The sequence below is a fragment of the Phaethon aethereus genome, assembly GCF_964289735.1.
Source record: "Phaethon aethereus genome assembly, chromosome: 8".
Taxonomy (NCBI): Eukaryota; Metazoa; Chordata; class Aves; order Phaethontiformes; family Phaethontidae; genus Phaethon; species Phaethon aethereus.
The window spans coordinates 5,604,100-5,631,484 of NC_138584.1; the positions used below are offsets into that span (position 1 = coordinate 5,604,100).

The 27,385-nt window shown below is 41.4% G+C and overlaps 1 protein-coding gene across 1 annotated transcript; it reads left to right on the forward strand.

The window, feature by feature from the left end:
- Positions 1–834: 834 nt before the first annotated feature.
- On the forward strand, positions 835–25,760 carry SOAT1 (sterol O-acyltransferase 1; the record flags this gene model as incomplete). The annotated part of the gene is made up of 15 exons (XM_082002918.1): positions 835–958; positions 9,139–9,197; positions 15,225–15,373; positions 15,467–15,526; positions 15,977–16,084; positions 17,826–18,108; positions 19,284–19,362; positions 20,071–20,152; positions 20,862–20,907; positions 22,078–22,207; positions 22,591–22,688; positions 23,177–23,275; positions 23,776–23,911; positions 24,715–24,860; positions 25,704–25,760. 15 exons carry the CDS (start codon positions 835–837, stop codon positions 25,758–25,760), a joined length of 1,656 nt encoding a protein of 551 aa, XP_081859044.1.
- Between the last annotated feature and the right edge of the window lie 1,625 nt (positions 25,761–27,385).

The window sequence follows — 27,385 nt, forward strand, 5'->3', positions numbered from 1 at the left end:
GCTATTTCCCGGGAGTCCAGTTCTGAAAATTGTCCCTGGTAGTAGCTACATCTCCGAGAGCTGCTTGAGCTGAATTTCTTGGAGAGTGTACTGGAATGTCACTTTGTGACCAGATCAGAATCTCCTTCTCCCCTGCTTAATAACTGAGAATTTTTTGTTTTCATCCTGGCTGTGGTGCTTCAGGTGTTCCCTACTAGCAGCTCTGTCCCCAGCAGTGACCTTTGTCATTGAATCTGGTGTGGTTCAAACCTGATTCTCTCTTCCTGTTTTTCCATGGTTTGCAATGCAACTGTTGTCTGGCCAAGTAGAGTACAAGGATCTATTGAGGAAGCTGCTCTTTCAGTAAGCACTGAAAACTTGACAGGAAGGGGCTTTGCTCAGGCAAAATAATGCGGGTGATTCTGCACAGCAAACCTGCCAGATCTCTCGGAAGACAAATTTTGCTGTCCGACTGACTATTGGCAAGCACTTGCCAGGGCTTTTTGGCCTTTTAACAATTTCACAAAGGCTTAAGTAAGTTTAAATACTTAGAAGGTCTATGGGGAAAGGAGGGAGCTGCGGGGAGGTATTTTGGTAGTGGTGGGTGAACTTGCATGGTTACTTTGTTCCCTTGCTGCTTGTAGCAAGGGAGAGGAAGTGTGACCCGCAGTAAATGGCTAATGCAAGTGTGTGCTTAATTTCCCCTACCCTTGCTCTGAATTCATAATGGAGGGAAGAAAGTCTAACTTTACAGTAAAGAAGGCTATGTAAATTTATTATTGAACAATTTAAAGAATAGATTTGTTTCTTTGTCATTAATTATCTGCTATACTTTTCTGGTCTAGCTAGGCAACAATGGCAGGGGAAGACTGTGTAAGAAAACGCCAGTCTAGCTCCACTACAACCCGCAAGACCCCTGAGAATGAAGAAGTGCAGAGGAGACATGAGAACGAGAGGTCATTTCAAAACTCAAGCAATGGTGAGATTCTTTTGCTCGGGATTAGTTGCATCTCTCACATGTGATCTCCTCTAAGGTGGCCTTTCTAGCTCATGGCTCTTGCCTCTTTGCTCTTTCATTTCAGCTTTTCTGCTCATAGAAGGGCTGCCTAGGTGAAGCTCCCTGTGTACCAACTACACTTCTTCGGCAGGTTTAGGTTGTTTGGAGTGCTGTCCTGCAGAATTTTCCCTTGGGGGCTGTGTACAGGGATCTAGAGTAAAGAAAGTGATTGATTGTCACAGGAGAAATGTGCATGGTGAGAAGGAGAGGTGTTAATGCTGTAAGTGGTGCAAATGCATCTTGACAACAATTTTGAGTAATCCTGGTAAACGCTTTTTCTGAGGGCTTCATCTTGTTCCCTTTACAAGCTTTAAGTATGTGGCTTCCTCAGGATTGAACAAAATGGTCTTTAACATGTTGGCTAAGCTGATGTATCCATCCTGACAGACAGGTGGAGGTAGGATGCCACAAAGAATGATTCTCTGCTCCTGAGGGGCTCTCAGTGTCAGAACGGCTCCCTTCTATCCAGTCTCAACCTTGGCTGCCTTGAAAGGTGTAATAGAACAATAAATAGTTGGGTTTGTATTCATTTATATTGTGGTCACCTTAAAAGTAACATGGCTTCTAGCTGGCTTTGTGGAAGGGTTGCTGCTTCCTATGTCCTGTCCTTTGATTTGCAGGGACAATTGTGGGGCAGCTCGAGTGGTTTTGCCTGTGGACTGTATGAACACTGTGACTGTCTCAGCCTCCTGGGTTATGCTGTACCACATTCCAGCCCAGTGATAAGGAGGTTAGCAAAGAAATTGCAGCTTGTTTCCTTTCTCTTTGGGAGACAGAATAAGCAAAAAGCTAAACCAGTTTATCACAATGTGCCACGCGAGTTTAAGTTCCAAAACCCTGGTGCCAGTGACTCAAGGAGATAATTCTTACTGGTACGCTTCTGAATATTGTCGCTATTTCATAGTACTTCTTTCAACAGAAATGGGAGTTGGAGCAAATTTAAGTTTAGGACAAGTCAGATTTCTTCTTGCAAAAAATACATTGGAGAGGAAGCCATCCCGCAGACTACCTAGAGAACTGGGATTTTAAGCTGTTGGGGTACCATTGTTTTAATTGAATCAAATGGAACTGTTCCATTAATGCTGTTTTGAGAAAATTGCAAGGAGTTGATGGCTATTGGAATACAGTTGTGATGGGTAGAAGTCTGCTTCTAAACCCTTTTATCTATGGAAACCTCTTAACTGTTATGCATGAATTTGAGTTCTTGCAAGCTTGCGAGTGAAGAATAAATATAGCTGTGATAATTAGCACTTTATAGGTGGGTGTGCATGTCTTTAAAAGCCTTTCATTTTAATACCTCTGGGATGTGCAGAGGTACTCGCTGCAGGTGAGATACTGTGGGTGCATGGCAAGTAAACATTCTGGGATAGGTCTCTTGTAGGTGTAGTGAGCTTTCATGCGTGTATGTGTACCCGGTGGGTTGGCTTAGAACAATGCAGTGTGTTTTAATATGGTACAAACTGCAGTGAAGAACAGCAAGGGCAGCTGGGAGGAATCCTGGTTAGTTAAGATTAGGTGCCTCACCTTCCAGGGTTGCTGCCAATTCAGCAGAAGTGCCAGAATGACTTAAGGGTTACCAGTTTTTGCAGACTCTCTTTGCTCAGCACAGTGATGGGGACAACAGGAATGCCACAGGGAGGTAGGAGGCATGAGTCTGATGCCTGACCATTTTATAGTCCCAGGAGGGAGATGCATCCCTCTGGTTAGGAATCCGTCCGTACAGTGGGGTTAGACCAGTGTCTTTGTGGCACAAAGGCTGAAGCTTTACAAAGCTGAAGTGTTGACGTGATCCAGACAGTGGCCTCTTTAGGTAGTTCAGCATGCGTAAGTAGGTAGGGCTTTCTGTCACAGCACAGCAGAGGTGGAAGAATTTCTGAAAGGGAGTAGCCATAGACTTCTTTTCTTACTTTCTTTTGTCCTTGATGTTCACTTCTGAACAGCTGTTTCTAAGGCATTAGTCCTGATGTATACAAAGGCAGCATGAGGCTGCTATGTCTGGCAACATCCTCTTAACATCTTAACAGTGGGTGTTGTGCTGTATTTTAGACAAGATGCATGGTTATTGCAGTCAAGGGATTCTCACCTGCTCAAGACAGTATCTTGCATGCAAGTAAACATGTGGTGTCTTTGTTGCAATTATTTCTGTAGAAAAAATAAATCGCTAATGTGATTTCCCACCCTTGAATCCTCCCTGATTAGCAAACACAATCTGCTTTTTAACTTAATGAGCTAATGTGTCAAGGGCCAATTGACTTGCTTCCAGAAGTGTGTGAACTTTCTACAGAAACTGCTAGGCCATTAATCCTTTCTTCATTAAAACTCAAATGCACTGGCTGATCTGAACTTACTTAGAGGAATAATTTTAATCCATTTCTTGGCTTTAGAGCTATATTTAGGTCTGACTTTTCCATTTTGTATAGTTTAAGTTATTTTGTCCTTGCCTCATCAATGCTTCTGAAGAGTGTGTCATTGCTTGTGTTCTAAGACTGAATAGTTTGTACTCAGGTACCCCCAAATTAGTAGCACGGTGGAAATATTCATAGCTTTGAGATTGCCAGAAGAACTCTTCCGTCTGATGTGTTTGTAACTAGTATCATTCGTTCTGTAAGCTGAACTTTAGTCTCATATATCACTTCTCCTCCTTGAATTGGCTCCGTAATTAAATTACTCATTTGGTCCTGGCATAGAGTCAGCAGGTGATCTAGGCAGCAATAATCCCCTGTCAAAAGCCGTGCTTCCTTAATAAGATTAGACTTAGATGTTTTCAGATGGAGATACATAAATAAATATAAAACTGTTCTGCTTAATGGGATATTGATATCGGGCAGTACTGGTTGCAGGAAAACTTACCTGGAATGAGGATAATAGAAACTGCATGGGCAGATCTTAAAAGGTTAGAGAGGATATGGCTCTTAAGCGTGCATCTGAGTGCCGCCAAAATGCTAAGATTAGAGCATTCAAAACAGTAAAAACTGATGGGTTTGGAGTCTGCCCTTGTTTCCTCAGAAATCAGAAAAGGATTAGAAGTGTCTCCAGAGACAGATCTGCAAACAAGCTGTGTGGCATATCTTTGTTTGCTGTGAGTAAGCCTGTTTAGTAACCCCTCTTAGAAAGGGGTTGTTATCTTCCAGTGAAGAGGTTATTATTGATCATTCTCAGTGGAAAAAGTTCATGAAGTTGCATGAATTGTGTGTGTGCCTACTGATAGTTGTAGGAGGAGGGAGCTCTGAAACAGGGAGCAGTTTGGAAAGCTTTAGGGTTTGCTGTCTGACTTAGCAATAAGTGTTCATTGCAACAACAGGCTATTTCTTACAGATTAATAAACTTGGGTTTGAGCTGCTTGAATTGAGTTTCTTGGATGTGTTCCAGAGAGATGGATCACACAGAGCTGTCTTGGCTGAGACTAGGTGGATTCTGGTAATTTTAGGCACTCATGTTTTGCAACTCACAGGTTTGGAGAAGGCTGAGCAGTTTCTTCTGAAGAGCCTGTGGACATACTGGCATGGCATAGAGAATGCTGGTGTTTCCTCCTGCTAGTGAAGAGGCTGTTTGGGTCCCATGTCCCTGCAGACTTGACTTTTTAACTGAATTCCTTGCCCAACTGCAGGGCAGTGACCTATGGCCTGTGCATTCTTTAAGCAGATCAGCTGAGCTCTGGGAGCAATCTAGTCATAATTTGCCTCTATTTGCTGAGTGGCCAAATAGCCTTACCTTCTGACAGGGTAATTTTATTAGCATCAAATCATTAACATATGTTGTATTGTACCAGATATGGAAGACTTCGCCTCTTTACAGTAACCTTGCACTAGGTTGGCTTTAACATCGCTTTTGTTCAGATAACATCTTCAGTGTTTTTAGAGAGGGAGCCTTTGAATCCAGATATCTGACAGTAATGAAATCCTTCTGCCTATGTTGCTTTAACCTCTTGAATGGGAAGTTGTCTGATGAAGAAATAATGAAGGTAATATTTTTAAACCCTTTTAGAGAAGGGCAGTATTGGGTACAGTTTGTATCTGTAACTTTCCATGAAGATCCTGAAGCTAAACAGATCCTGACATCATTAGATGAGAATGCATCTGAACCATGAGTGGTGTGCTTGGTTGTTCTGAGAAGTGTCTTTTTTTAAGTACGTGTGGCAATAAACTGAAGTTCGTTCATGTGCTTTTCTTACCTTTTCTGCAAAGAGGCATTTTTGTCTTGAATGCTGTGCAGGGATTTAGATCGCATTAGCCTTCCTGGGTTTTTCTAACTGCTCAATAATAAACTTACTGCCACAGTGCAGGAACAGTTTTGAGTGGCAATGGCTCAGAGTGCTGGGCTGCAGGCAGCTTCTGTGGCTGGTGAAGTCATTATGGGCTGGAACTGTAACACTGCACACAAGCCACAGCTTTACTCACATGACTTATGCCCACTTGTGGCCCTGGTGGTAATCACAGACTCTATCGGTTAAATAAAATGAATGCTGTTGAACACAGTTAATTTTTGCGAGCTTGCTTAATAGGGTGTTGGCTAGTGTCTTACGTAGAAGCTGTTTTTGTTGGATCCCAAGCTGCAACACTAACAGATGGTGTGAATGGGATGCTTCTCTACTCATCTCAAATGTCACTTATCTGTAACATGTACAAGAGTAGGTTGAAAAAGGGACAATGACATCTTTTAAGAAAGATAGTTCATAAATCTGTTGTGAAACTCAAGTTGCTCAAGTTTTCAACAATAAGAAGCTTTCTCAATCTTCAGGTGATCTTTTATTAGCCTGGTTTCCTATGGAAACAAAGCTTACATTTAAATTGCTCAGGTTTTTTGTCTTCTGACTTTTGAACCTGCTTTGAGTTTGGGCTGTGCGGGGGTGTCGCATCCTACAAGTTTCTACAAGCCCAAGACAAGTGGTCAGCCAGGTAAAGATCTTATCAGTGTCTTTGGGAAGTGAACACAACTCCCATTAGGTGAAAACTTCTGCCTGTAAGCAAAGCTCTTTCAAAGCAAACCCTGCTTCTGTCTCCTGTGAAACTTGCTACTATTTCATACTGGCCTTCAAAGATGTTCTTCCTCATGACTTTAAATATATTTCCCATTTTCTTAAGGCGAATCCCATCTTGCTTTAAATGCAAAGATGTACTTATGCAGCCTTGAGTCCATTTTTGTAATGATGTTGCAATCCCAAAATGATACAGGGGGATCCAGTCTTCATTTTCAGTGTCAAAGGAAAATGAAGATTTAGACTTCAGCAGTGCACAATTGTTTTTAGACTCCAAATCATGTGATGATTCTCTTCTCGAATGACCTCACAGGACATAAATAGGAGCTTGCACAACAGAAGATGAATGATTCAAGAAGATGATAAGTTATGCATTCTCTGCTATCTGCCTTGTGACGCAGCCTGAGTTTATGGGGCGATGGAACAAAGCAGAATGAGTTGTTTTGGGGTAGGTTTTCTTCTGCAGGAGACCCTTTGTTCTGGAAAAGAAGCAACAAGCTTACCGGTGGTTTTACTTTGTTTTATGAAATGCATATAATAAACATGGAGATTTTGATTTTAAAGGCTTTAAAAGATGCTGTGTTTCTAGTCTAGTCTGTGCATGCACACTGGTGTGTGGGTGAATAAAGTGACAGGAGAGACACTGCATACAATTCAGCAATTGCAGTGTCAGCAGGTCAGAGACTGGCCTCATTTCCTGTACAACCGTTAAAGCTGTATGTAAGGTATCTGTAAAACTATATCCATCTTTAAGGCCTTGTAAGTCAAAAAGGGTGTTTTATTTCCAAAGTGAGCCACTCCTGGGTATTTATAATAACTGAGGCTTTAAATGCAAGATCTGACAGGAAATACGTGGTCAAAGCAGTAGTTATTTATTTTTAGCTTAGCTTACAAAGGAAATAGTGCAATCCCTTAAGTCTCATGTGTCCTTCCCTCTTTGGCTGCGTTGAATGGCTTCAGGCAAATTTGATAGAGTCTTGAAGACTGGCAGCTGAATAAGAGACACAACTTCTTAACTTTTTGCAGGAAAAGGTTAGTTGTGCTTTGAGCTCAACAACTCTGGTCTGCTTTCTAGTGGGAAAGTACAAGATGGTACTTAGCATAGTAGTAGTGGGGGAAGAGGGCTATGAATGCAATTGCGGAGTGGCATTGTGAGGGACTAGAGCCATTGAGATGATATGAAGGGGATACAGTTCTGTGGCTTGTGGAACTGGTTGAGTGTTGGGTTTTTTTTTTTTTTTTAATTTATTGTGAGGGGGAGAGGAGAATCCATTTGAGACCCGCAAAGTGCACAAGCTGAGTGGGACAAGGGACTCTAATGGTATCTTACACCCTTGAGTTAATTTCCAAACTGCTGCTGTTCGGCAAGTGTAACAAGCTTAAATGCTGAGGTAATTTTTTTGTCTCAGAGGTGAGATGCTTAGCAACCAGGAATTCTATTTTTGTAAAAACTTATCTTTGCATGCAGCCCAAAATTCATGGTGTTACACAGTTTCTTTGTTTGTTGTTGCATTACAAGGCTGCTAAGTAATAGGCTGTTGTTGCTGGTCTGTATGTAAGTCTATAGCTTGTGTACCAGTTTTTATAGACAAAAACCAATCTTTCTGCTCCATTGGGGGGGAGGGTGGAATTAAACGCTAATAACTGAGCATAGCTTCATTGAAGATAAAGTTTCTTGTTTCATTTAACTCCTCTCTAGTATTTGAATTGGAGTCATCTCTGAAGCAGGTCTATCTAAACTTCTAACAGCTGGTTGCTCATAAGAGCACCCTCAGACTAGTGTGCATCAAAGAAGCACTTGCTTCTGTTAACACAGTGTGCAGTTTGTGTGCATAGGCTGCGCACATAGAAGGAGGAAAAGACAAGCAGACTGCATTATGAACCGTGATATTACTATGAATCTGTCGTTTTGTCACACAGCAGAACACCATTGACACCTCTCCTGCAAATCTGTTAGCTCATGCTTCACATGTTTCCAACATTACTAAAAATCAGTTCAGTACCCTCTTTTTCTAAAAGTGGTAATATTGTCTTAGATGCTGAACGTGCGAGTTGTAATGCTAGCCATGTGTTGCTGTGTACGGTACTGTTGTAGCTAGAATTGCCAAAGAACATGCACAAGGCAAGGTTTGCTGCTACCTTTTCACCCTGACTAGTATTTTAGGGGTGTGGATATTGCTGCTTTAATCTTGCTTTTCCTTCACATGCAAGACTCTCTGTTTTAAGTAACTTTATCTTCTGTGTCATAGTTCTTATTGGGAAAGTGAAACACCAGCTGGCTTGCCAGCACTCTAGAACCATTGCAGACAAACCTTGTCTTAAAAGTCAACTAGTCTAAAATGTCTGATTTGTGTATGCTCAGCTTGATGTAATAGAGGCATCTCAGATGTTTATAGTTCTTTATGCAAAAGAAAGGTGATGTTTGAGGCATTACATATGAGCCAATGGTATTAGTAATGATAAAAGTCATATGATGTTCATGGCATGGTTAGACCTGACTGCTTGCTTGAGTGATGAAATGCTGAGGAATACAGCCAGACTGATATCTAGGACTTCTCCTGGGGCATAAAAGGAGTGGGAGTAGCCAGGTTTGAATGCTGGTTAACTTTCCAACTTGCCACTTAGCCTGTCTTCAGAGCTGGTTATGTTATTTACAGGTAGTTGTGACTTGACTGCCTTGTCTATTGAGAACATAGAGACCTCCAGACAACCTAATCTTACATCTAGTTCTCTGCGCGTAAGATAAACCTCTGATAAAAAATCAGCACTCTTGGATATGGCCTTCGAAGGGTTGTTCTAATTGCTGCTTCAAGGCTGAATATGTTTAGGGACCTTGGGAAGATTTGCAGAGTTGCTGATGGAAAATAAAGCTTTCAAAAATCCACCATGTTATCAGCTGTTGACTGCCTTATAGTGCTGTGATCCTAAATGGCTGTTTAAAATACTTAGTCAGAGCTTATGAATTTCCTGCAGCTTAGTTTTGAATTTACTGGGACCTTATTAGAAGTCAGAAGTGCTAATGAAAAATCAGCGACCAAGCTGCTGTATGTTGTGTTTTCTGTGTTTTCAGACATGCAGCTCGCATCACTGAAAATGCAAATGTTAAATATTTGCTTTCCTTCCTTAGGCCGGGTTGATGTCGACCATGTGATAACAAGGAAAATGCAGCTAATAGCAGAAGCTGAGGTAAATACACTCTAATGGTTGCTTGTGGGGAGGAGCGGGATGATTGACCCTGAGTGTCTTTTAGAGAGTCACTAGTCCTGGAACACAAATATCCCTCTTCAGTCATAGCTTGAGCACGGTGACTTTTATACAGCCCTCTTTCTCTCCTCCTCCTCTCTTCTGACTTTGCACAAGAGAGGTAGTATTATCAATAGCCGTTCTGTCTTACTTGACCCCAGTATGTTGAAGTCCAAAGATAAGAATGAACTTTGAGGCCTGTAAATAGAACGGAACTTCCTTCAACACTAAATTCTGGCAGTGTGATTATCAGCTAGCCTGCTTGCATGTTTAGTCTTTAAAACGCTCTATGTCCTGTTATCCATTGAGTAAAGGGCAGTGTGTAAGCTGTATCCCACAGCTTCTGTTGCCCTGGCTGTGGAGATGACCTTCCTGAGCCTTGGTCTCACTCTTTTTGTCAGTGAACAATATCCTCAAAGAAAATAGCACTGGATATTTCTAACATCATCTGCATCTGTGTGACCTGCCATTATCTTAGCTTATGTTAAGGTGATTTATGCCCAAATTAAATGCAGTTAGCTAATAATTAACTGCACCCTCCTTGTTAACCATTGTTTTGTAGCACACATGTTCTTCAGGGCAAATCGTCCTGCACTCTTGCTTCATTTTGTTGCAGAGAATTCCACGGTAAAGATGAAGTAACCTAATTGTGCCACGCTTATGTGAATATTAGGGAGTGGATACTTATAAGACAGAGAAAAATATCTTGCATCTTTGAGATGTTTTCCTGTTTAAAAGCATTTTTTCCACCTCTGTAGGTGATACGTAATTTATAACAGATATAACTAAAGTGTATTTAAATGTCTTCTGCAAAGGGTGTACTGCTTTTTGTGCTGAAACTCTTAAAATTCAGCACTTTAGAGGGATAGTCAGCTCTGAATTTTATTGTGTGTTGTCTCCTCTGAATGATTCCTACAGAGGACATGATAGAGCAAGCCTCATCTTTTCTCTGCAGATAAAACAACCAGAAATCACTGTTGGCAACAGATGTTTGCATGAGAAAACTTTGACTGTTAAGCACACGTAGCTTTGTAAGTTCCCTGGAACACTAGTTGGTTGCAAGGGTACACCTTTATCTTGGATTTCTTTCTTCAGGAATGTCTCATCACAGAATCACTAAGGGTGGAAAGGACCTTCAAGATCATCAAGTCCAACCATTAATCTAGCGCCACCGTGTCCCCTAAACCGTGTCCTGAAGCACCACATCCACACGTTTTTTGAACACTTCCAGAGATGGTGACTCCACCACCTCCCTGGGCAGCCTGTTCCAATGCTTGACCACCCTCTCGGTGAAGAAATTTTTCCTAATATCCAATCTAAACCTTCCCTTACAATGGGGAGTTACAATGGCGTAACTTAAGGCCATTTCCTCTCGTCCTATCCCTAGTTACTTGGGAGGAGAGACCAACACCCTCGTCGCCACAGCCCCTTTTCAGGTAGTTGTAGAGAGCGATAAGGTCTCCTCTCAGCCTCCTCTTCTCCAGACTAAACACCCCCAGTTCCCTCAGCCGCTCCTCATAAGACTTGTGCTCCAGACCCCTCACCAGCTTCGTTGCCCTTCTCTTGTTTCTAAATTTTTTTTCCTGGGCCACCAGCTTTGAGACACTCTAGTTTGTAGACAAAGTGACTCCTTACCTGCAAAGAGAACTGAAGAAAACCAGCAGTGGCACTTTAATTATTGAAGTTTCTCCCACAATGCAGGGAGTTCAGGTTCTAAACCCAGAGGTGGCTTGCAAATTAGCTTAATGTGCCTCAAAGCTACAATAATTGCTATAAGGCTAAGCAAAAATGTCCATCTACTGCAAAAGTCCTGAGAATTCCTGGAATGCCCGGCCCTTTTGTTGTATGAACCACTGAATAAAGGCTTGGATTGCAGTTTACCTTTCAGGGGGTAGGTATCTGAGGTCTAGACAGATGCTTGACTTCTGAAAAGTGCTGGTCACTGACAACTCCCACTGATTTAAAAGGGGATTTGTGGGTGCGAGGTGTTGTTCATGTATAAGATGCCTTCATGCATCTGCAGTCCAGTCTGAAAATCTAGTCCTTTGTTCATCCTAAACTGAGTTGAGAATGGTGTGTTCTGTCACTTGGTCAGGGCCGGATGTTGTCATGTTTCAGTGACTGAAATTACTAATCTGTCAGATGAGTAAAATGCTTGGGAACTTCAGGAACTTTAAGCAAGCTACAGGGGTTACTTCCCTCAAATTTCTGTGACTTCTAATCAGTTATTGACCAGCTTCTGCTTTTTATGGCATAGCATTCTTTTCATACTTGCCTCCCCTTTTTGGTTTTGTAATGATCTGATTCTTTTGTTTAAAACTTAATGGTGACAGCTGAGTGACCTGCCCAGTTCCTTGCTTGAGACTTCAAGCATGCTTTAGGCAACTCTTGGTTAAGTGCTCTCTGGGGGAAACTACAACAAAGCCATCTGCATATCTGTGCCCTGTTCTAGTGAAGGCTGGTGGGAGGTGTGTTCTCTGGAGTCTCATTTCTTTCATGACTAGGTGGAATGCACTTGGCTTATTGAGCACTAACAGTTACTCTGGCAATTGCTCAAGTAGATTGCCCTTTGAATGGCAGTAGTAATAGTTGATAATATAGCACGATATGTTGTGCAGTTTTGTGGTACGGAATTACAATTACTGTAAGGTCTGTGCTCTGGCTGTATCATGTTTTATTTAATCTAACGAGAACTGACACCCTGCTCTTCTAATCCAAACACATGCATATGTTGATGTCAGCCCCTGAGGGTTGTATTGGGAGGAGGCTAACTCATCAGACTGCTAACTGTAAAGGGAAGAGGTAGTTTAAGGAAATAATTTCTGTTAAACTTGCTGAGAGGAGATCGGGATGAAAAGCAGGGGAGAGTCTTTAAATAAAATGACAAGTTTTGGTAGGAATGAATAGTGCTTTGTTTGGCATGGAAATCTGAGCACTCCCAAGAGGAGCAGTAATTTCTATTTGACTTATTTTGGTATCAATATGTGCATGCATGCTGTAAAAGCAGGCTGTGCCAGAGAGCACGGGTGTATTCTGTTACAGGTTGTGGTTCCAAAGTACCCAAGTAATTTTTTTCCCTCCTGTTTTTTTTAAAGGAACAAATCCACATCTCTGCAAGAGACAATCATCTTCTCTGCCTTCCAGAAAAACAATAACTACGAGTAGGCAGCCCCTAAGAGCTTCTGTTTCATTAAGCACTGGTGAAGCTTGTTTGTTCTATACTGGCAGCTGCCAAATAGGGCAAAAAATGTTTTTATTTAGTTAAATATTAATCTCCTGCTTCCCCTACTGCAGCTTCTGTTTCAAGAGATCTCTTTGGGTCTGGCCACTGTGAAACAGGAGTGTAGAGTTCTGATGCATCTTGACTTCAGGGTCATTTGGGTTTATGCGGTCTTCAGATTATCTTGTATTTACTGCCAGAGAGTTAAACTTTCTTGCTTGGATGTTGTTGCATTAGACAGCAGCATTTTGTAAGGACACATCTTCTATTAATATCTTTTGTTAGCCTAAAAGCTTTGCTTCTAGAGGGGGCTTTTTAGCTTAGTCTTTTTTGGGTCTGCTGTATAAAATAAATCCAAGCATGCTTGAAAAATGAAGGCTGTATCATGGATGACAAGTATCCATCAGTGGAAATCAGACTCCTTAAAACATAGCTGTAGAAAGAGGTCTGTGTAAGAGGCAAACATATCACTGCTGCAGCTTAGATCTAACAGATCCTGTTTCAGGTATCTGGCTTTTCCTTCTTTTCTTAGACCTTGTCTCTGTTCCTTTTTAGCAAAAACAATGCTGCTCCAGCTTTCTTCTGCATAATAGCTAAGCACTGAAACATAAACACCTACTGACAAATGAGCTGCTGTCACTAGTGCCTTTTTGAGGAAGCATTGTTTTTGTGCACAAATTCTAGGCTCTTTCTTTCCCTCCTTGAAAATGGATTTCTTGATTTTGTTACTTCTCAGCCTTAAAGGTTAGAAAGTAGGTAGCAGTTGGTAATTCTGAAGGTCATCGGGGAAGCATGTGTTTCTTAAGCAGCTGATCAGTAGGAAGACTGGATGAAATAATATGTAGTTATCATGTAGAAGGACTTGGGCCTTGAATCTGGACACAAACGTGAAAAATCCCAGGCAAAATGATGGTCAGACAAATATTGCCAATAAACACTTGCATAAAAAAACCAAAACACAGTATGCAATTAGTTTTGAAGTCATTTCTTGAAACTTGCCTCTCTCTCCTGTACTGCAGATGATGGCTATCTGGCAGAGCATTCTGTAAAGGCTTACGGTCCACGAACTCAGGGGTTAGCTTTCAGCCATGCTTCATCACTAGACTCAAGTATTGGTAAAACCATTTGGTATCTGGAGGACTGAATGTTAAGGAACTAAATTTTCAGAAACCTTATAAATCACTATACTGTAAAGTGTCAGAGATTTTAGGATCTTTATGTTCCCAAGGTTCTCACTGAAATACAGTGAACACAAGTTGCCTTTTTTCTTTCCTTGAGGGAATTAATTTTGCCTGCTTTTTTCCTAGTCATAAGAATAATGCTTACGCCACAGTGCAAATCGCAGGATCCTCTCTGTATATAAAGAATAAGAGAATTTGCACCACAGCAAAAAGCTCTCCAGAGCTCAGCGTAGCACTTCCTGCAGAAATAAACTTTGAACACTTTATAGTGTCAGTTTCTTCTAAATGCATCTAGCTTTAAAAACTCTGCATGGGGTGTGGGAGACTTTGGTCTTTTAGTCTCATAACATGAACTTTCAATAGCAGATCCAACTATGTTGCAGACAGGAAAATAGAGGAATGAATTACACATGCTAGTCTTCAGGCAAGACAAAAGGGATGTGAAAACATCTTAGCACTTTACAGTCTGCCTTTTGAAGGTGAATTGTAGTCCTTGTCTGGATAACTTACTATTGGGAAGGTTAAGTAATGCTTTCCTTTCTAGAAAAAAACTTCTTTATCAGGTGAAGCAAGCAGTCAGACTAAGGTGGCCTATGCTTTATCCACAGCTGATTATCTCCTTTTTTTGCACTGTATCAGTGCATTTTTCCAAAAAGATGGTAGAGATGGGGATGCTCATCCTTAGAAGTCATGGTCTCTAGTAAATGAGATGCTTCAGAAGTTGCCTTTGTCTAATAAACTGAGAGAAGAAAAATATGAATAGGCTAAAAATGGCAAAACTTTGTCGCAACTGGCTGTAATAGAAAAGATAACCTGTATAAAGCTGTCTGAAGAAAACGGAGCATAGGAAATTCAACTGGGATATTTGATCCCCTGAATACTTGAACTTCAGTCTTGCAGCCTACCAGTTTTGTCCCTCTCACTGCTCAGTCTTAATGCTTAGTAATGCTACCTTGTTGTGTTGCTTTAGTGAAAACTTTCTGTGTGTTCTGTAATTTCAGTAGTACTTGACAGGTTTTTATTCAAACAATGGTAGCGGTGGAAGGGTAAATTTGGTCTTTCTTCCTGCACTCACTTCATTGAGATCGCTTCTGCGTTAATGCATGAAAACATCAATGGTGATTGCCTATCCTCAAGCATGAAAAGGTCCATTTTTCCCCTCAGTAACACTAGATGGACTAAAAATTAAATCTTGTTGTACTTGTTTTGTATGCTAAGGATGTAACTAGTTAAAATTGAGAAATGTTTTCTGGTGCTCATGTATTAAGTTCAGCTCAACCTTCTTGGCACCATAAAATATGTGAAATGCCTGCCACTCCAGACATACATGTGAAGATCAGTATGTTTACTTTGCCCCTCTGTGTTGCATCTGATAGAGAAGATAAACATTATTCAAAGTCCTCTGGCCAGGATAAGCTTGTCCAAGTTGGCTCCAACTGCTGGCAGATGGTACAGGAATGTTTTCTTGATGTTCAGCTCTGCCCTGTTCCCTTCTGTCCTGGAATATAAATATTTTATGAAAATGTATCCAGAGAATTAAACAACTTTCTGCTCTATTTTTGCTGTCAGCAACTGAAGCCAGCTTTCATGAAGGAAGTGGACAGTCACTTCACAGAGTTTGTGAACAGTTTGGTGGCAAAGTCAGCACTCCTGGATTCCTCATCTTCAGCCTCCCTCTTCCCGGCTTCCTGCTCAGAGAAGGAGCTGCACAAAGCCAAGTAATCAGTTTTAAGCTGTTCCTATAACATGGTTATATTGCCTGGAAGCCTTATTTCCTTCCTTGTCTCAAATGTTCTCCTCTTTGTTTGCAGGACCTTGAGGGCCCCTCCAGAACATGGGAAGATCTTTACTGCCAGGAGGTCCCTCTTGGAGTGAGTAACTTAACTTCATGTTTTCCATTTAATTGACTGAAAACATCCTTGATAGCAAACTAGCTAGCATTTGCTTTGAGGTACTCACATCACCACCACCCTCACGGTCTTATGTTCAAATCCATTTAAGCTTCTCTGTTTCTTTCTAAAACATGTCTACTACAGCTTGCAGGCTTCCCAAATGTAAACCTTTATTACAGTCCTTTCAGTACCAGTAAGATAATGGCTAATTATCCCTTGTCTGATGATAAACCAAGGAAGTGTAGACAGGCACCCAAATTGTCTTTCACTCAATTGTGAAAGTGACCGAATTGTTACTTTCACTCTTCTGAATTGGGATGGCAGCGATGTCATGTTACCTTACCATGAAACACTTAACATAACATACTAACGTATGGAGGTGTGATGTGCTATGCAAATGGCCTGACAGCATTTGAATCTCTCCTTTAGCGAACTGTTTGAAGTGAGTCACATAAGGACGATCTACCACATGTTCATCGCTCTCCTCATTGTCTTCATCCTCAGCACACTTTTAGTAGACTTCATTGATGAAGGAAGGTAAGAATGTTTTGGAAAGACAGGGATGAGGGCTGGGAAATCCTCTCTTCCAAAGCACCGGAGGTACATGAAACAGCAGAATAGTTCAGAAAGAAGGGAGAATCCTTCTGTGGCATGTTATTGGAAGGGGGGTTTTCAGTTTGACAAAATATATTCTGGAATTCCCGCTGAAGGGGGTATGGTCATTTCAAATCAGGTAGATAGATGTTAGGAAAATCCTATGGATTGGTGCATTCTGTGAGAATTAGGGCCAACACAGTTGGGCCTGATGTGCTTAATTCATTACAAGGCTCGCAAAAGGGAGTGGTCGTCATTGAATGTGGACTGCTTTAGTTGAGTATCTTTAACGAAAGGTAGCTTTCAGCTGCTTGCATTTGCTTAAAGGACTGTATTTAGAAAAACTTAAAATACTTCAGCAGTCCTTTCTGTGTTGAAATGACAGTTCTGGAACACTGTACTTGTGCTTAAATAAAAATAGCCCTTTTTGTTTTTCCTGGGGGAAAAATCTCAAGGGTATTGGCACGGCCTCTGTTAAGATCGTGCTTTGCAGGTAGCCACTTGTGAACAAGATTGTGAAAGACTGCTTTCCTCGCACTTGTTGTTACTTTAAATCCTGTCTTTTTGGCAAGTTGTATCCCATGTACACAAGCAGGATTACATGTTTATCTTGATGATTATCTGATCTCCAGTGTACAAAACTAGAGCTTTATCTTGATTATAATCGTCTCTCTTGTCTAGATATAAGAACAGGCTCATGCACTATTGAATATTGTTTAGCTGATCCTAACTTAATAGTTTATGGACATTGGGGGTGAATAAGTATTTACTTCTAAAAATCAACTAATAGGTCTGGATTCTCTGATTACTCTTAAAAAAAAAGTAATCATTGCTGTGTTCTCAGCTCAATCTGCTAATTTGGATCAGTTTGCAGTTGAGCCTCCACATGAGAAAAAATTGTGTTGGTGTACTCTCTACTACCTTCTCCTCTGACTTTGGTTTAGAAGAGCTGCTTATCTGTAGGAGTAAGCTCTGGTGACTTTGATAGCAGTAAGGTTAAACATCCTTTTGTTTATATCCTTGTGTTTTAAGCTTGATTATGAAATCAAGTACCTGATGCATGCCACTTGGACCTATTTAGACTGACCATCTAATGACCCTAAGCCTTTTGGGTGACTTGTAAACAGAATCCGTGTGGAATGCCTACAGTTTTCACAAAGCAAAATTAAATTAGGTTAGAGTACTAGATACCTCATGCCTGTAGAGGTGGGAGGAAAAGCCTCTTTAGGTGTTAAACTCCTGGGAAGAATTGATTCTTAATGTACTAGTGATGATGTCCTGGGAGCATTCCCCAAAATCTCTTTCGGACCCTGGTTCAGCAGTGGATTGTTTAGTCATGTGCTTTTTCTTAGCAGGGATAAGCTTGAGCATACTCTTAAAGCACAAGCTGATCTTAAAGATGTGCTTAAGCCCCGTGGGATATGAAGGTAAGCTGTGCCTGACAGCATTGGTGGCATGAGTCCTTCATATCTTATTTTCTGATGTGCTTGTGGGCAGTCACTTAAATCTGCCACAGAGATTTTCAGCTCTGTTTCTGAGCTGAAAATTGCCACAGTCACTTCTATCTAGACTGTCAAACAGTTATGATTCGGAAGCTTTGCATTCTGTAGCCACTTAGTGGAGTAGAAGTATTTCTCATGAAACAATAGATACTGAATATTGTCTCTTTCCTTATGCCTTCTAGGCTGGTCCTAGGATTTGATCTCTTGGTGTTTGTTTTTGGGAAGTTCCCAGTCGTCTTCTGTACTTGGCTGTGCATGTTTTGTGCCACAGTTATCGTTCCATACAACCTTTTTGTCTGGTGGGCCCAAGGCTACTGCAGTTCCTCCCATCGTGTAATCCGCTCTCTCTTCTATGGGATGTTGTTCACGCTCTTCCAAACAGCTGGGCTTGGACTTGGACCAACCTATATTGCTGTATCATATGCACTGCCTCCGGCTTCCCGCTTTATTGTAATACTGGAACAGGTAGGTCCCTACCCAGTATCTTTGAATATGTTGAATCTTGCTTTCAAAATGGAAAGGGTCCTTTTTCCTAAGGAGTCAAGTGTTGGTTTTATTCATTAAATTAAGCCAGGGCTGTGGATGGCATTTGACTTGAAGACAGACTTACATGCAGTGAGTCTAATGAGAAAAAGTAGATAGTAAACTTTATTTTGACCTGGAAACCACTTGGGTTTTTTACCCTGTATTTTAAGACTTTACTGTGGTTTTTTTCTGAACATATGTCAAGGCTGAAATTCTATTTATTTCTAGTTGTCTTTTGGATGCTAAATGCTTAAACCCAATTTTAAGAACCTGTTGTGCCATAGTTCACAAGGAAGCTGTAACATTTCTCTTAAAAAAACCAAAAAAAACCCCAAAAAACAAAAAAAAACCCCAACAACAAAAAGAAACACACATCCCACAGCCCCCCCCCCAAAAAAAACCCAAAACAAACCCCTGCAAGTACATAGTCAACAAGTGGTGCCTTTTTCTCTTTTTGTTCCCAAGAAGCAACTGTCTTTGCCTTGTAGTCAGAACTTTATTAAAAGTGGAATTTTCTTTTTCGGAGGAAGAGAGGGAAGAGTGCAGGAGTGTGGAGGACTGGTCAGACCATCAGGTTAAAACAAGGATGGTCAATGATTAGAGTGTAGGCATGAAGAATTGACTTTGGACTAGCCTTCCTTTTGGTCTTTTGGGGACTATTTATGTGTGGCACCACCTTATTCCAAAGTAGTGGTGATTGCTGTAGAACACATCTAACTTCAAGGAGTCAGTTTCAAGAGTTTCAAACATACTGGCCTATTGAAATGGATAGTGGGGGGGTTGGTTGGCTTCAGTCTTAAGTTAATGTTAATTGGCTAGTGACTTACTGGTGTGATTTGGAGTCCTTGTGTATGCTGTGGTCCTGCGAGTGTAAATGAGATGTGTTTTGACTTTCCTGAGTCATGATTGTTACTGCATATTTGACCTTGCAATGTTTTTAATTCATGTCAGTTAACCAGACTTTTGGGCAGAGGAAGCAGCGCTTTCCATGTAAAAGCGGTGAAATGGAGAGAAACCAAGATGTTGAAGGTGTTTCCCTTCAAATGCTTGATCCAGTCTTGATTGGGAAGTTGAGAAAATGAAAACATTAAACTGATACTCTCTTGGTCTTACAGGTTCGTCTTGTTATGAAGGCTCATTCGTTTGTCCGGGAGAATGTACCCAGAGTCCTGTCCTCTGTGAAGGACAAGTCCAGTGAGTAACTTGCCTTGCTCTTTTTTGGCAGCCGTGCATAACAAGCTCTTGTTTTCCCTCCATTGCTTTGAGCTGGCCTCATGAACTAGAGAGAGAAAATTTGAGTAGGTGACTGGATGGGCAGGTGATGAGGTTCTAGGCTGGCCTTCTGCATCATAGTTTCAGCTATGAAACTATCCTGAACCTTTTCATTTGGTAATAGGCAATGAGCTAGACTGTTGTCCAGATCTATGTCATCTCCGTGTCTTGAGCCTTTCTTCAACAGGACTCCTTATTTCTGCTTTTAGGAGCAAAAGGTGTTTTAGAGGCTGCTTGCACACCTCCAGTTCAGTGCTGTAGTTGAAATGACAGCAATTGTAGCAGCATGGATGCTCTTTCAGCAAGGCATGCCAGAGCTGAACATGAACCCACATGTTGATACAGGCCTTGCAGCTTCATCTTCTCTAGGAGGAAAGGAAATGTGCTATCAAGGTGTTAGCACTGCACTACCTGTTAGTCACCCTCACTTGTTAACTATGCTTCATGGTGGGCAACTCCATCTAATAGGTCTAGTTTGTTTTATTTTCTGCAAATCCCATACCTTTAGTTCCAGACTGACAGCTTTTTGAGGTGATAGGGGTTGTATGTTGTGAAAGGGTGCTGGGGAAATTGAACCGTTAGTAAGCAAAAAAATTGCAATGTGTTCTTTTTTCTCTCCCCTTCTTCCAGGCACAGTACCTATTCCTAAAATTTCTCAATACCTGTACTTCCTCTTTGCTCCCACCCTCATCTACAGAGACAACTATCCCAGGTAACGTGAGCAACACCAATAGAACATTAAAGTAGTCTAAAAACTGAAGCCAACGTTAAGCATTCCTGGATGTGATTTATTCAATTTAAGAGTTAGGCCTTTCATAAAGATGTGATAAAGTCAGTAACCTGGCAAGGGCAGGGCTTGGTCATGAAACTCACTCTAGCACTAATAGTATTTTGACTTTACAGTTCTCGTTTTACTTCTTTAGGAATTGCACTTGAAGTGAATTAAGAACTCGCTGCTGAATATCTAGTGATACACAGTTCCTGCAGTAGGCTTGAGTGTTTTATGTGGCGCTAAAATAAGCGGCCCTGTCTCTTGAGTTTGAGGAGGTAGGCTGAAGCCTTTAAAACTGGGAACTCCCAAACTTTTCTCTGCTTTGCTGGGTTTCACTTTGATAGTGTCAAGTCAGCAATCCTTTATGTGACTATTGGGCAGATCACCACCGCCTACGTAATTGCATAATGCTGCCCTCCCAGATACTTTTCCATTTATGGAATTGCTGTAGTTGACCTGCTGTAGTTGAAAGTTGAGGAACTGACAATTTGGGCAGACATCTCTTGTTGGGCATCAGGAGATTAAAAGCCACGGAATTCAAAAACCTGTTTGTTTTTTTCCAGAGTATAGGCCAGTAAAATCAATAATTGAAGGGAAGCTTTTGCTGCTTTGAGGTCCTATTTAGATACCATGCATTCTTTTTTCCTAGGAATCCCGTGATAAGATGGGGATATGTAGCTACAAAGTTTGCACAGGTGAGTAGTGAAGCTTTCTGAAGAATGCACTTTCCGAGTTCATCTAAATTGTGTTACTAAACAGTTCTCCCTTTGGCATTAAATCACTGTTTACTTGGTATGGACTTACCAGAAAAGAATACTTTTTAGTGACTAAAAAAAGAAATAGGGATCTTGCTGCAGTAATGGTTGTGTCCAAATTAAAAAAAAAAAAAAAAAAAAAAAGTAAATCTTGCTTAAGTGAGCCTTTAGACTCCATTCCATACAAACAAAAGCTGCACATGTATGTGTGGAGCAATACCCATGCTCTGTCCCTCTTTCTTTACACTGATGTACTGTAACGCACTGGCGTTTGAGGAGGTAGGCTACTTGTCTGCCGATATTCAGACCAATTTTGAAATAATGAGGCCTGGTGTCCAAATCTTCAGTGCTTACTTGAGCTTAAGGTTGACCTGATCTTCACATTTCTGGACGTGAGCTTCAATAGCTTCTCATGGATGTGTTTGCAAGTAATGGCTTTATGTGGTTGAAACTTTTACTGTCACACAAAGCATTCATGTTTTAAAAAGCAAAACAATATTTAAAAAGAAAAAAAAAAAAACCCACAAAAAAAACCCCAAAGCATGAAAAGGCCTTTGGCTGCTTGCCCCTTGATAAGAGGGTGACAAAGCACACACCTGGCTTAGAGTATTTAAAGCAGTGGCTTGCCTTTTGACCTCAACTTCCAGAACATGGGTTTATGAGCCAGAGAAAGGCTGAAGTGGTTTGGCCTGTAAACATCTCCTTTGGGATAAAAGAAAAGTAAGCTTTAATATTAGATTTAACTACAGTAAGTATTTTTCAGTTATTTCTGACCTTGTCTTGGACCTAGATCACAGGGTACTTTCCCCGCTTACTTTGACATTGGCATAAATCTTTTGTGTCATGACTTCTGAGTTGATAGGACTAGGAGAAACTTAGAGCTGCTGCAGTAGAAAAGACAAGCTGATTTCGCTCCTGGCTGTCAACGTGCTACAGAGGTGGCTGTGGCTTACTTTCTGCCTGGACCCTTAGAGAAGTTTATTAGGAGCGTTGTAAAATAAATTATCTTGACTTGTGTTGGCAGCTGCTGTTCCTCTCCTAGAGCTGTCAAGTGGTGACATGTTAATTGTGCATTTCTCTTAAGGAGTCAGACTTCTGGTTTTGTTCCAGGTGCTTGGTTCGCTTTTCTATGCCTACTACATCTTTGTCAGACTCTGCATTCCTCTGTTCCGCAACAGTAGTCAGGAAACCTTCAATCTTCGAGGGCTGGTCCTCTGCATCTTCAATTCCATTCTGCCAGGTAAGACCCATACATAGTCACCCATGAATCTGGAAGAGGTGGAAGGGAGGGGAAGTGCTTGGTATGAGATGCATTCACGACAGGCAGAGATCAGCAAAGGAGGTCTTGTGTGCAGACTTTAGCGTTATGGTGTTAAACTTTAGAGTCAGCAGCACAAAATAAAAGCTTGGGTTTGAATTTTAAGCCAAGTTCTAGGCTCTGTGGCAGTATTGCTGTTGCCCTCTGGGGTAAGCATGGCCTGGTAGGTGAGAAACTGAAATACTTTTTTATATAGGTAGCACAAAGCTCATCTGTGTCAGTGCCTATAAGAACAGTCTTGATTGTGTTACATGCTCTTGCTTACAAAACACTACAAAACCGGTCTGAATCTACCTTGTTTCTAGGTGTACTGATTCTCTTCCTGGTTTTCTTTGCATTCCTGCACTGTTGGCTCAACGCATTTGCTGAGATGCTGCGCTTTGCAGATAGGATGTTCTACAAGGTAGGAAGCAGGAGCTATAGTTTATAAAGCTTCTAAAATTCATTTTCCTAATGAGAAGGAAAGAGGAGGAAACTGAAGATTCATTTACCAAACAAAGTATCCACAGGGTTTTGCCTGTTTTATGCTGCTAGGGCTTAAGTTTGTTGCTGTGCTGTAGAACAAATCTGATTTCTGCTTGGCAGTCTGAATTGTTTTTAAGGTGATATACCCTGTGCACAAACAGAACCAGCCACCAGACCTACCCAGTAGCTCTGTTAGCACTCTTTTTATTCTTTTGTCATTTCAGCCACTGCAGTTTGGGATAAAACCAAACTTAGATATACAGAGTAGAATGTTGAAAGTGCAATGGAAAGCATTATTTCATGGTGCAACTTGTTATATTAGCTTGGTATCATTCCAATCAATATTTTTCAACTTGATACCCCAGAAAAGACCTGTAGAATGTTTTATGCTTAATTAGATTTCTATTCTTTCAACTGTGCTTTTAGGACTGGTGGAATTCCACTTCCTATGCAAACTACTACCGAACCTGGAACGTGGTAGTACATGATTGGCTCTATTACTATGCCTACAGGGACTTCCTTTGGGTGAGTAACAAGCAGATGTATTCTTTTGTTTTGTTAATTAAACATTTAACTACTGAGCAAGACAGTACAGTTGTCAAGACGCAGAATCACTGTCCATTGAGAAGCACAAAAATGCCTTGCCTCGGCTGTTGTGGGTGGCCACTGTGCTTTTTAAGAGATCCATTGCTCATTTCCAAGTCCTTAATGGGTGCAAAATGTGGGTCTGAGACATAGGAATGTAAGGATTGACTCAGTCTGAACTCATTTTGCACTATTTTGATGAGCTATGTTAGATGTTTCACGAGTGGGTTCAACCTGAGTACTTATGCAGGATACCAGAAATATGCCTGAAGAAAAACACCTAAAATCTGTAAAGCACTTAGCATTTCATGTATGCCTCTTGGCTGGAGCAGGTACTTCTTAGCTCAGGTAAAAGAACAAACCAAAAAACAATGTTGAAACAACCAAATTAGAAACATAGCAGAGTAGCTTATAATACTTGGTATTCTTGTCTCTTCCAGTTTTTTGGTAAGAAGTTCAAAGCAGCAGCCATGCTATCTGTCTTCACAGTATCAGCTGCCGTGCACGAATATGTTCTGAGCATCTGCTTTGGCTACTTCTATCCGGTTCTCTTTTGCCTGTTTATGTGCTTTGGAAGTAAGTTCCCAGGAGAGAGTATGTGAGTGGGTTGTGGGTTTTGTGGCTTTTTTTTAAACAAGCATGCTTTGCTCTTCTGGTGTCAGTTATCCTTTAGGCACTAACACACAGAACTCTTGTTTCAAGAGTCGCAACTGTGGGTCCAAACTTTGTGAATGGATTTTTGCAGACAAGTGTCTCAATAGATATATGTATACACACAGTGGGTTTGCAAGCTTGGGACTTATAGGAGCAAAGTATGGATGGGGAGGGAGGGGCAGAGAGAGAGAGAGACTGCTGTTCATGTGACACAGTACATATTTTAATAGTGCTGTTTCCCCTTTGCCGAGCCTTAGCTGAATTGCTGTATGTCAGCAGGTTGGAAGTCTTCCTCTTTAAAGTCATAGCATAAGACAAGTATTACTTTGCTCCTGCAGCAAGGAAGAGAGCCCATTTAGAAGGTAGAGCTCTTGCACTTCATTTGGGGTTTTGAGCTAGAATGAGTTAGAGGGCTCTAAAACTGTAGGCCACCTCTGCGAGCATGTCTTGGTCAGCAGTGTAACACAAACAATATCGATCCCCAGAGGCATACAGCTGGGCCGGCTTGTTGGCAAACTTATTGGAAGTAAATGTCAAAATCAACTTGTAGTATTTGCTTTACCGCCAAGTGTGATCAGATTTTCTTGCACTATACTGACCTCACAGAGCAGCCTTGTTACTCCAGAGATTAAATGGAGGGAAAGATCCAGTGAAATCAGTTGATCTTTGATACTTTAATCTTGTGTTTGTTTCTGAACGATGCTTCTCATTTCACCTCTTTCCAGTGGTCTTCAACTTCATCCTTAATGACCGTCGGAAAGGGCCCATCTGGAATGTGATCATGTGGACTTCCCTCTTCCTGGGCCAAGGTGTCATCATTTGCCTCTATAGCCAGGAGTGGTACGCCCGCCAGTACTGCCCTATGGAAAATGTGAGTGACTGACCTTTCCTGTGAGATAACTGACCGTGCAAGTGGCTTGTCCTCTGTTGCTGTGGGGACAGGACAGAAGTTAAATGGCACAAGCCTTTCTGGCAGTATGCAGTATCAGTTCATTAGGAGTTATTTAGTCTAGAAACTGCCAAACAAAAGTGCTTTCGTTAGTGCTCTTTCTGTGCTGATAGTACTTCACTACTTGGAAACTGAGGGTGTTTTTCCCACATTTCTGAGGACATAAGCCGCTGCTTGCGAGTACACTGCGCCATTCAGGCTGCGTGAATGGAACTGTAGCCCTTGTCCAATGAGGTCAGGAGAAACTTTTCTAAGAGGCCCACAAAATCTGAGCCTGTTGTGCCTCTCCCAGGCTAGAGTGGGTGGCAGTGAGAATTGGTTGCCTATAAAGGGTCAGTTTGGGGTTTTGTTGGTGTTACTTTCTCTTACAACTCATTTTCTTGGTACCACATTCTGTTCTACATAAAACTTCTTGCTGTCCTGACTGACTTCAGTTTTAAACAAAGGTATCCTCAGGCAAACTCTATTTTAAGTTTGATTCTCCTCACTTAAGTGTTTGCCATCATAAATGACTGGCTTCTTAATACTATATGCTACTAGATGCAGCATTTACCTGATGTATCAGAACTGGGGGTAAGGTGAGTGGCAGGCAAACAGTTTGTGGTTGTAGCTACACTTCCATGTGCTGTTTAGTGAGGATAAGAATAGGGTTGCAGAGTGTAGAAATGCTGTTTGCTTTTTCCTGTTAGGGGAAATTTGACTTCAGCAGACTACAGCTGGTGCTGTTGACCTGTGACTAACTTACTGCCTCTCTGTGTTTTGCAGCCCACGTTCCTGGACTACGTAAAACCACGCTCGTGGTCATGTCATATGAAGATGTAAAAATGGTATCCTCTGGCCCTGTCATCGCAGAAAATCAGAGTTGTCCTCCAAGTATTGGACCAATGACCTAACTCACTACGGACTTTTTCTAAGGGAAGTTGTGCCTCCTGATTGTTGGGGAGAAATGATAACTTTTTAAACATTTCTGAGGCAAACCAGTTGACCTGGGTTGCAACAGGCTTCACAGGCAGCATCTACTACATGCTGTCTCACTTTGAGCCATTTCCATGCCAGTAAAACATTGAGCTGAAGGTGGAGTCTCCAGGAATCCTACTCATCCAGGGGTCCCCCCAAGTTGCTGCTCTTCTGGACAATAGATAGGCTAGTCAGATTTGCTGGTAGCTCATTGTTGGGGTCCGTCCATCTTCCTTAGCCATTCTTTTGCAATTTTTTTCTCCCTTTTGGTAATGGGACAGCTACAAAACTTCTGTTTGTGATCCTGTTTGCTGCTATGATGTGGACAAGTGGCAAAGCAACAGGATATTTGCCTCCTTACTCTGAAGATAGCCAAAGTATTCCTGGATGGCTTTGAACTGCATTCTATGTACGTTGGCTGCCTACAGATTTAAAATGGGCAGAGGAAGAGGGGATTGTCAGTTTACTTGTGGCTGCATTGGAGAATCAGGTTCAGAAGCAGGACATAATGTGTACAGTCTTTATTTGACTTTTTACACTGAAAATTTATGTTTTCTCTGTATTCATTTAGCTCCCAACTGACTTAACAGCATTTTTGTTCTCTGAAAGCGCTTGTGACTTGAGGAGTAGTTTGTCTTCTAGCTCTTCCTTTCTCTTGCTCCAGATAACCAATTCTTTTGACACAGTTAACTTGCAAAAGAGCTTTTGCTCCAATTTGGCAGGTGCTTTAAGGTATACAACTTGTTAAGGCTTTGTTTAGTGCAAAAGATTTGAAATACTATAACCCAACTGTAAGAAAACGCAATCGACTTTACAGGTACATAGTGTGTTCCCATCTGAAGTGGCTATGTCCAGTTCAGTATGTCTGCACGTCTTAGTGCCTCTTGCCAACATCTCTTGTAGCAACTTCTAACACTGTCACTGGGAAAAGAGGGTTGAGCCAGCGGCTGGAGTCAGAGCTGCTTTTTCATCTGCCTGCATCTGCTGGTATGTCAGTGAGGACTTCAGGTGAAGATCAGTGTCCTAGGTGTTGTCCTCCTCTCTCTGAAGGGGTAGGACATCGTCCCATACACACCGCTGAAGGGAGAGGCGTTACATGAATTTGGTGTTTCAGTATCTATTAGGCAGAGTCCCCTCAGTTTCTTTGTTCTGTCAGATGCTACGCATAAAAGGGAACTTGCATAGTACCTGGGTACATATCTCTCCAATTGTACTGGAACTGCAGCTCCCATTATTGGAGAGGGAGTGTCACCTGATGGAGGTACCTTGACTTTTGTCATGGGGATTTCTGAATAACTCAAATGTTCTTTATTGGCATTTTTTGGTAACAATTTTTCTTTACTGACCTAAAGCCTAGATATTTGATACCAGCAGTATTGGGACTGTTGATGGACTTGTCTCCCAATCCACTTAAGACTGTCTTTTGGGATTCTGTTTTTACTAACCTGGGCCAAAAGTAATTTCATGAAAGCTAGGTGATACTTAAACTC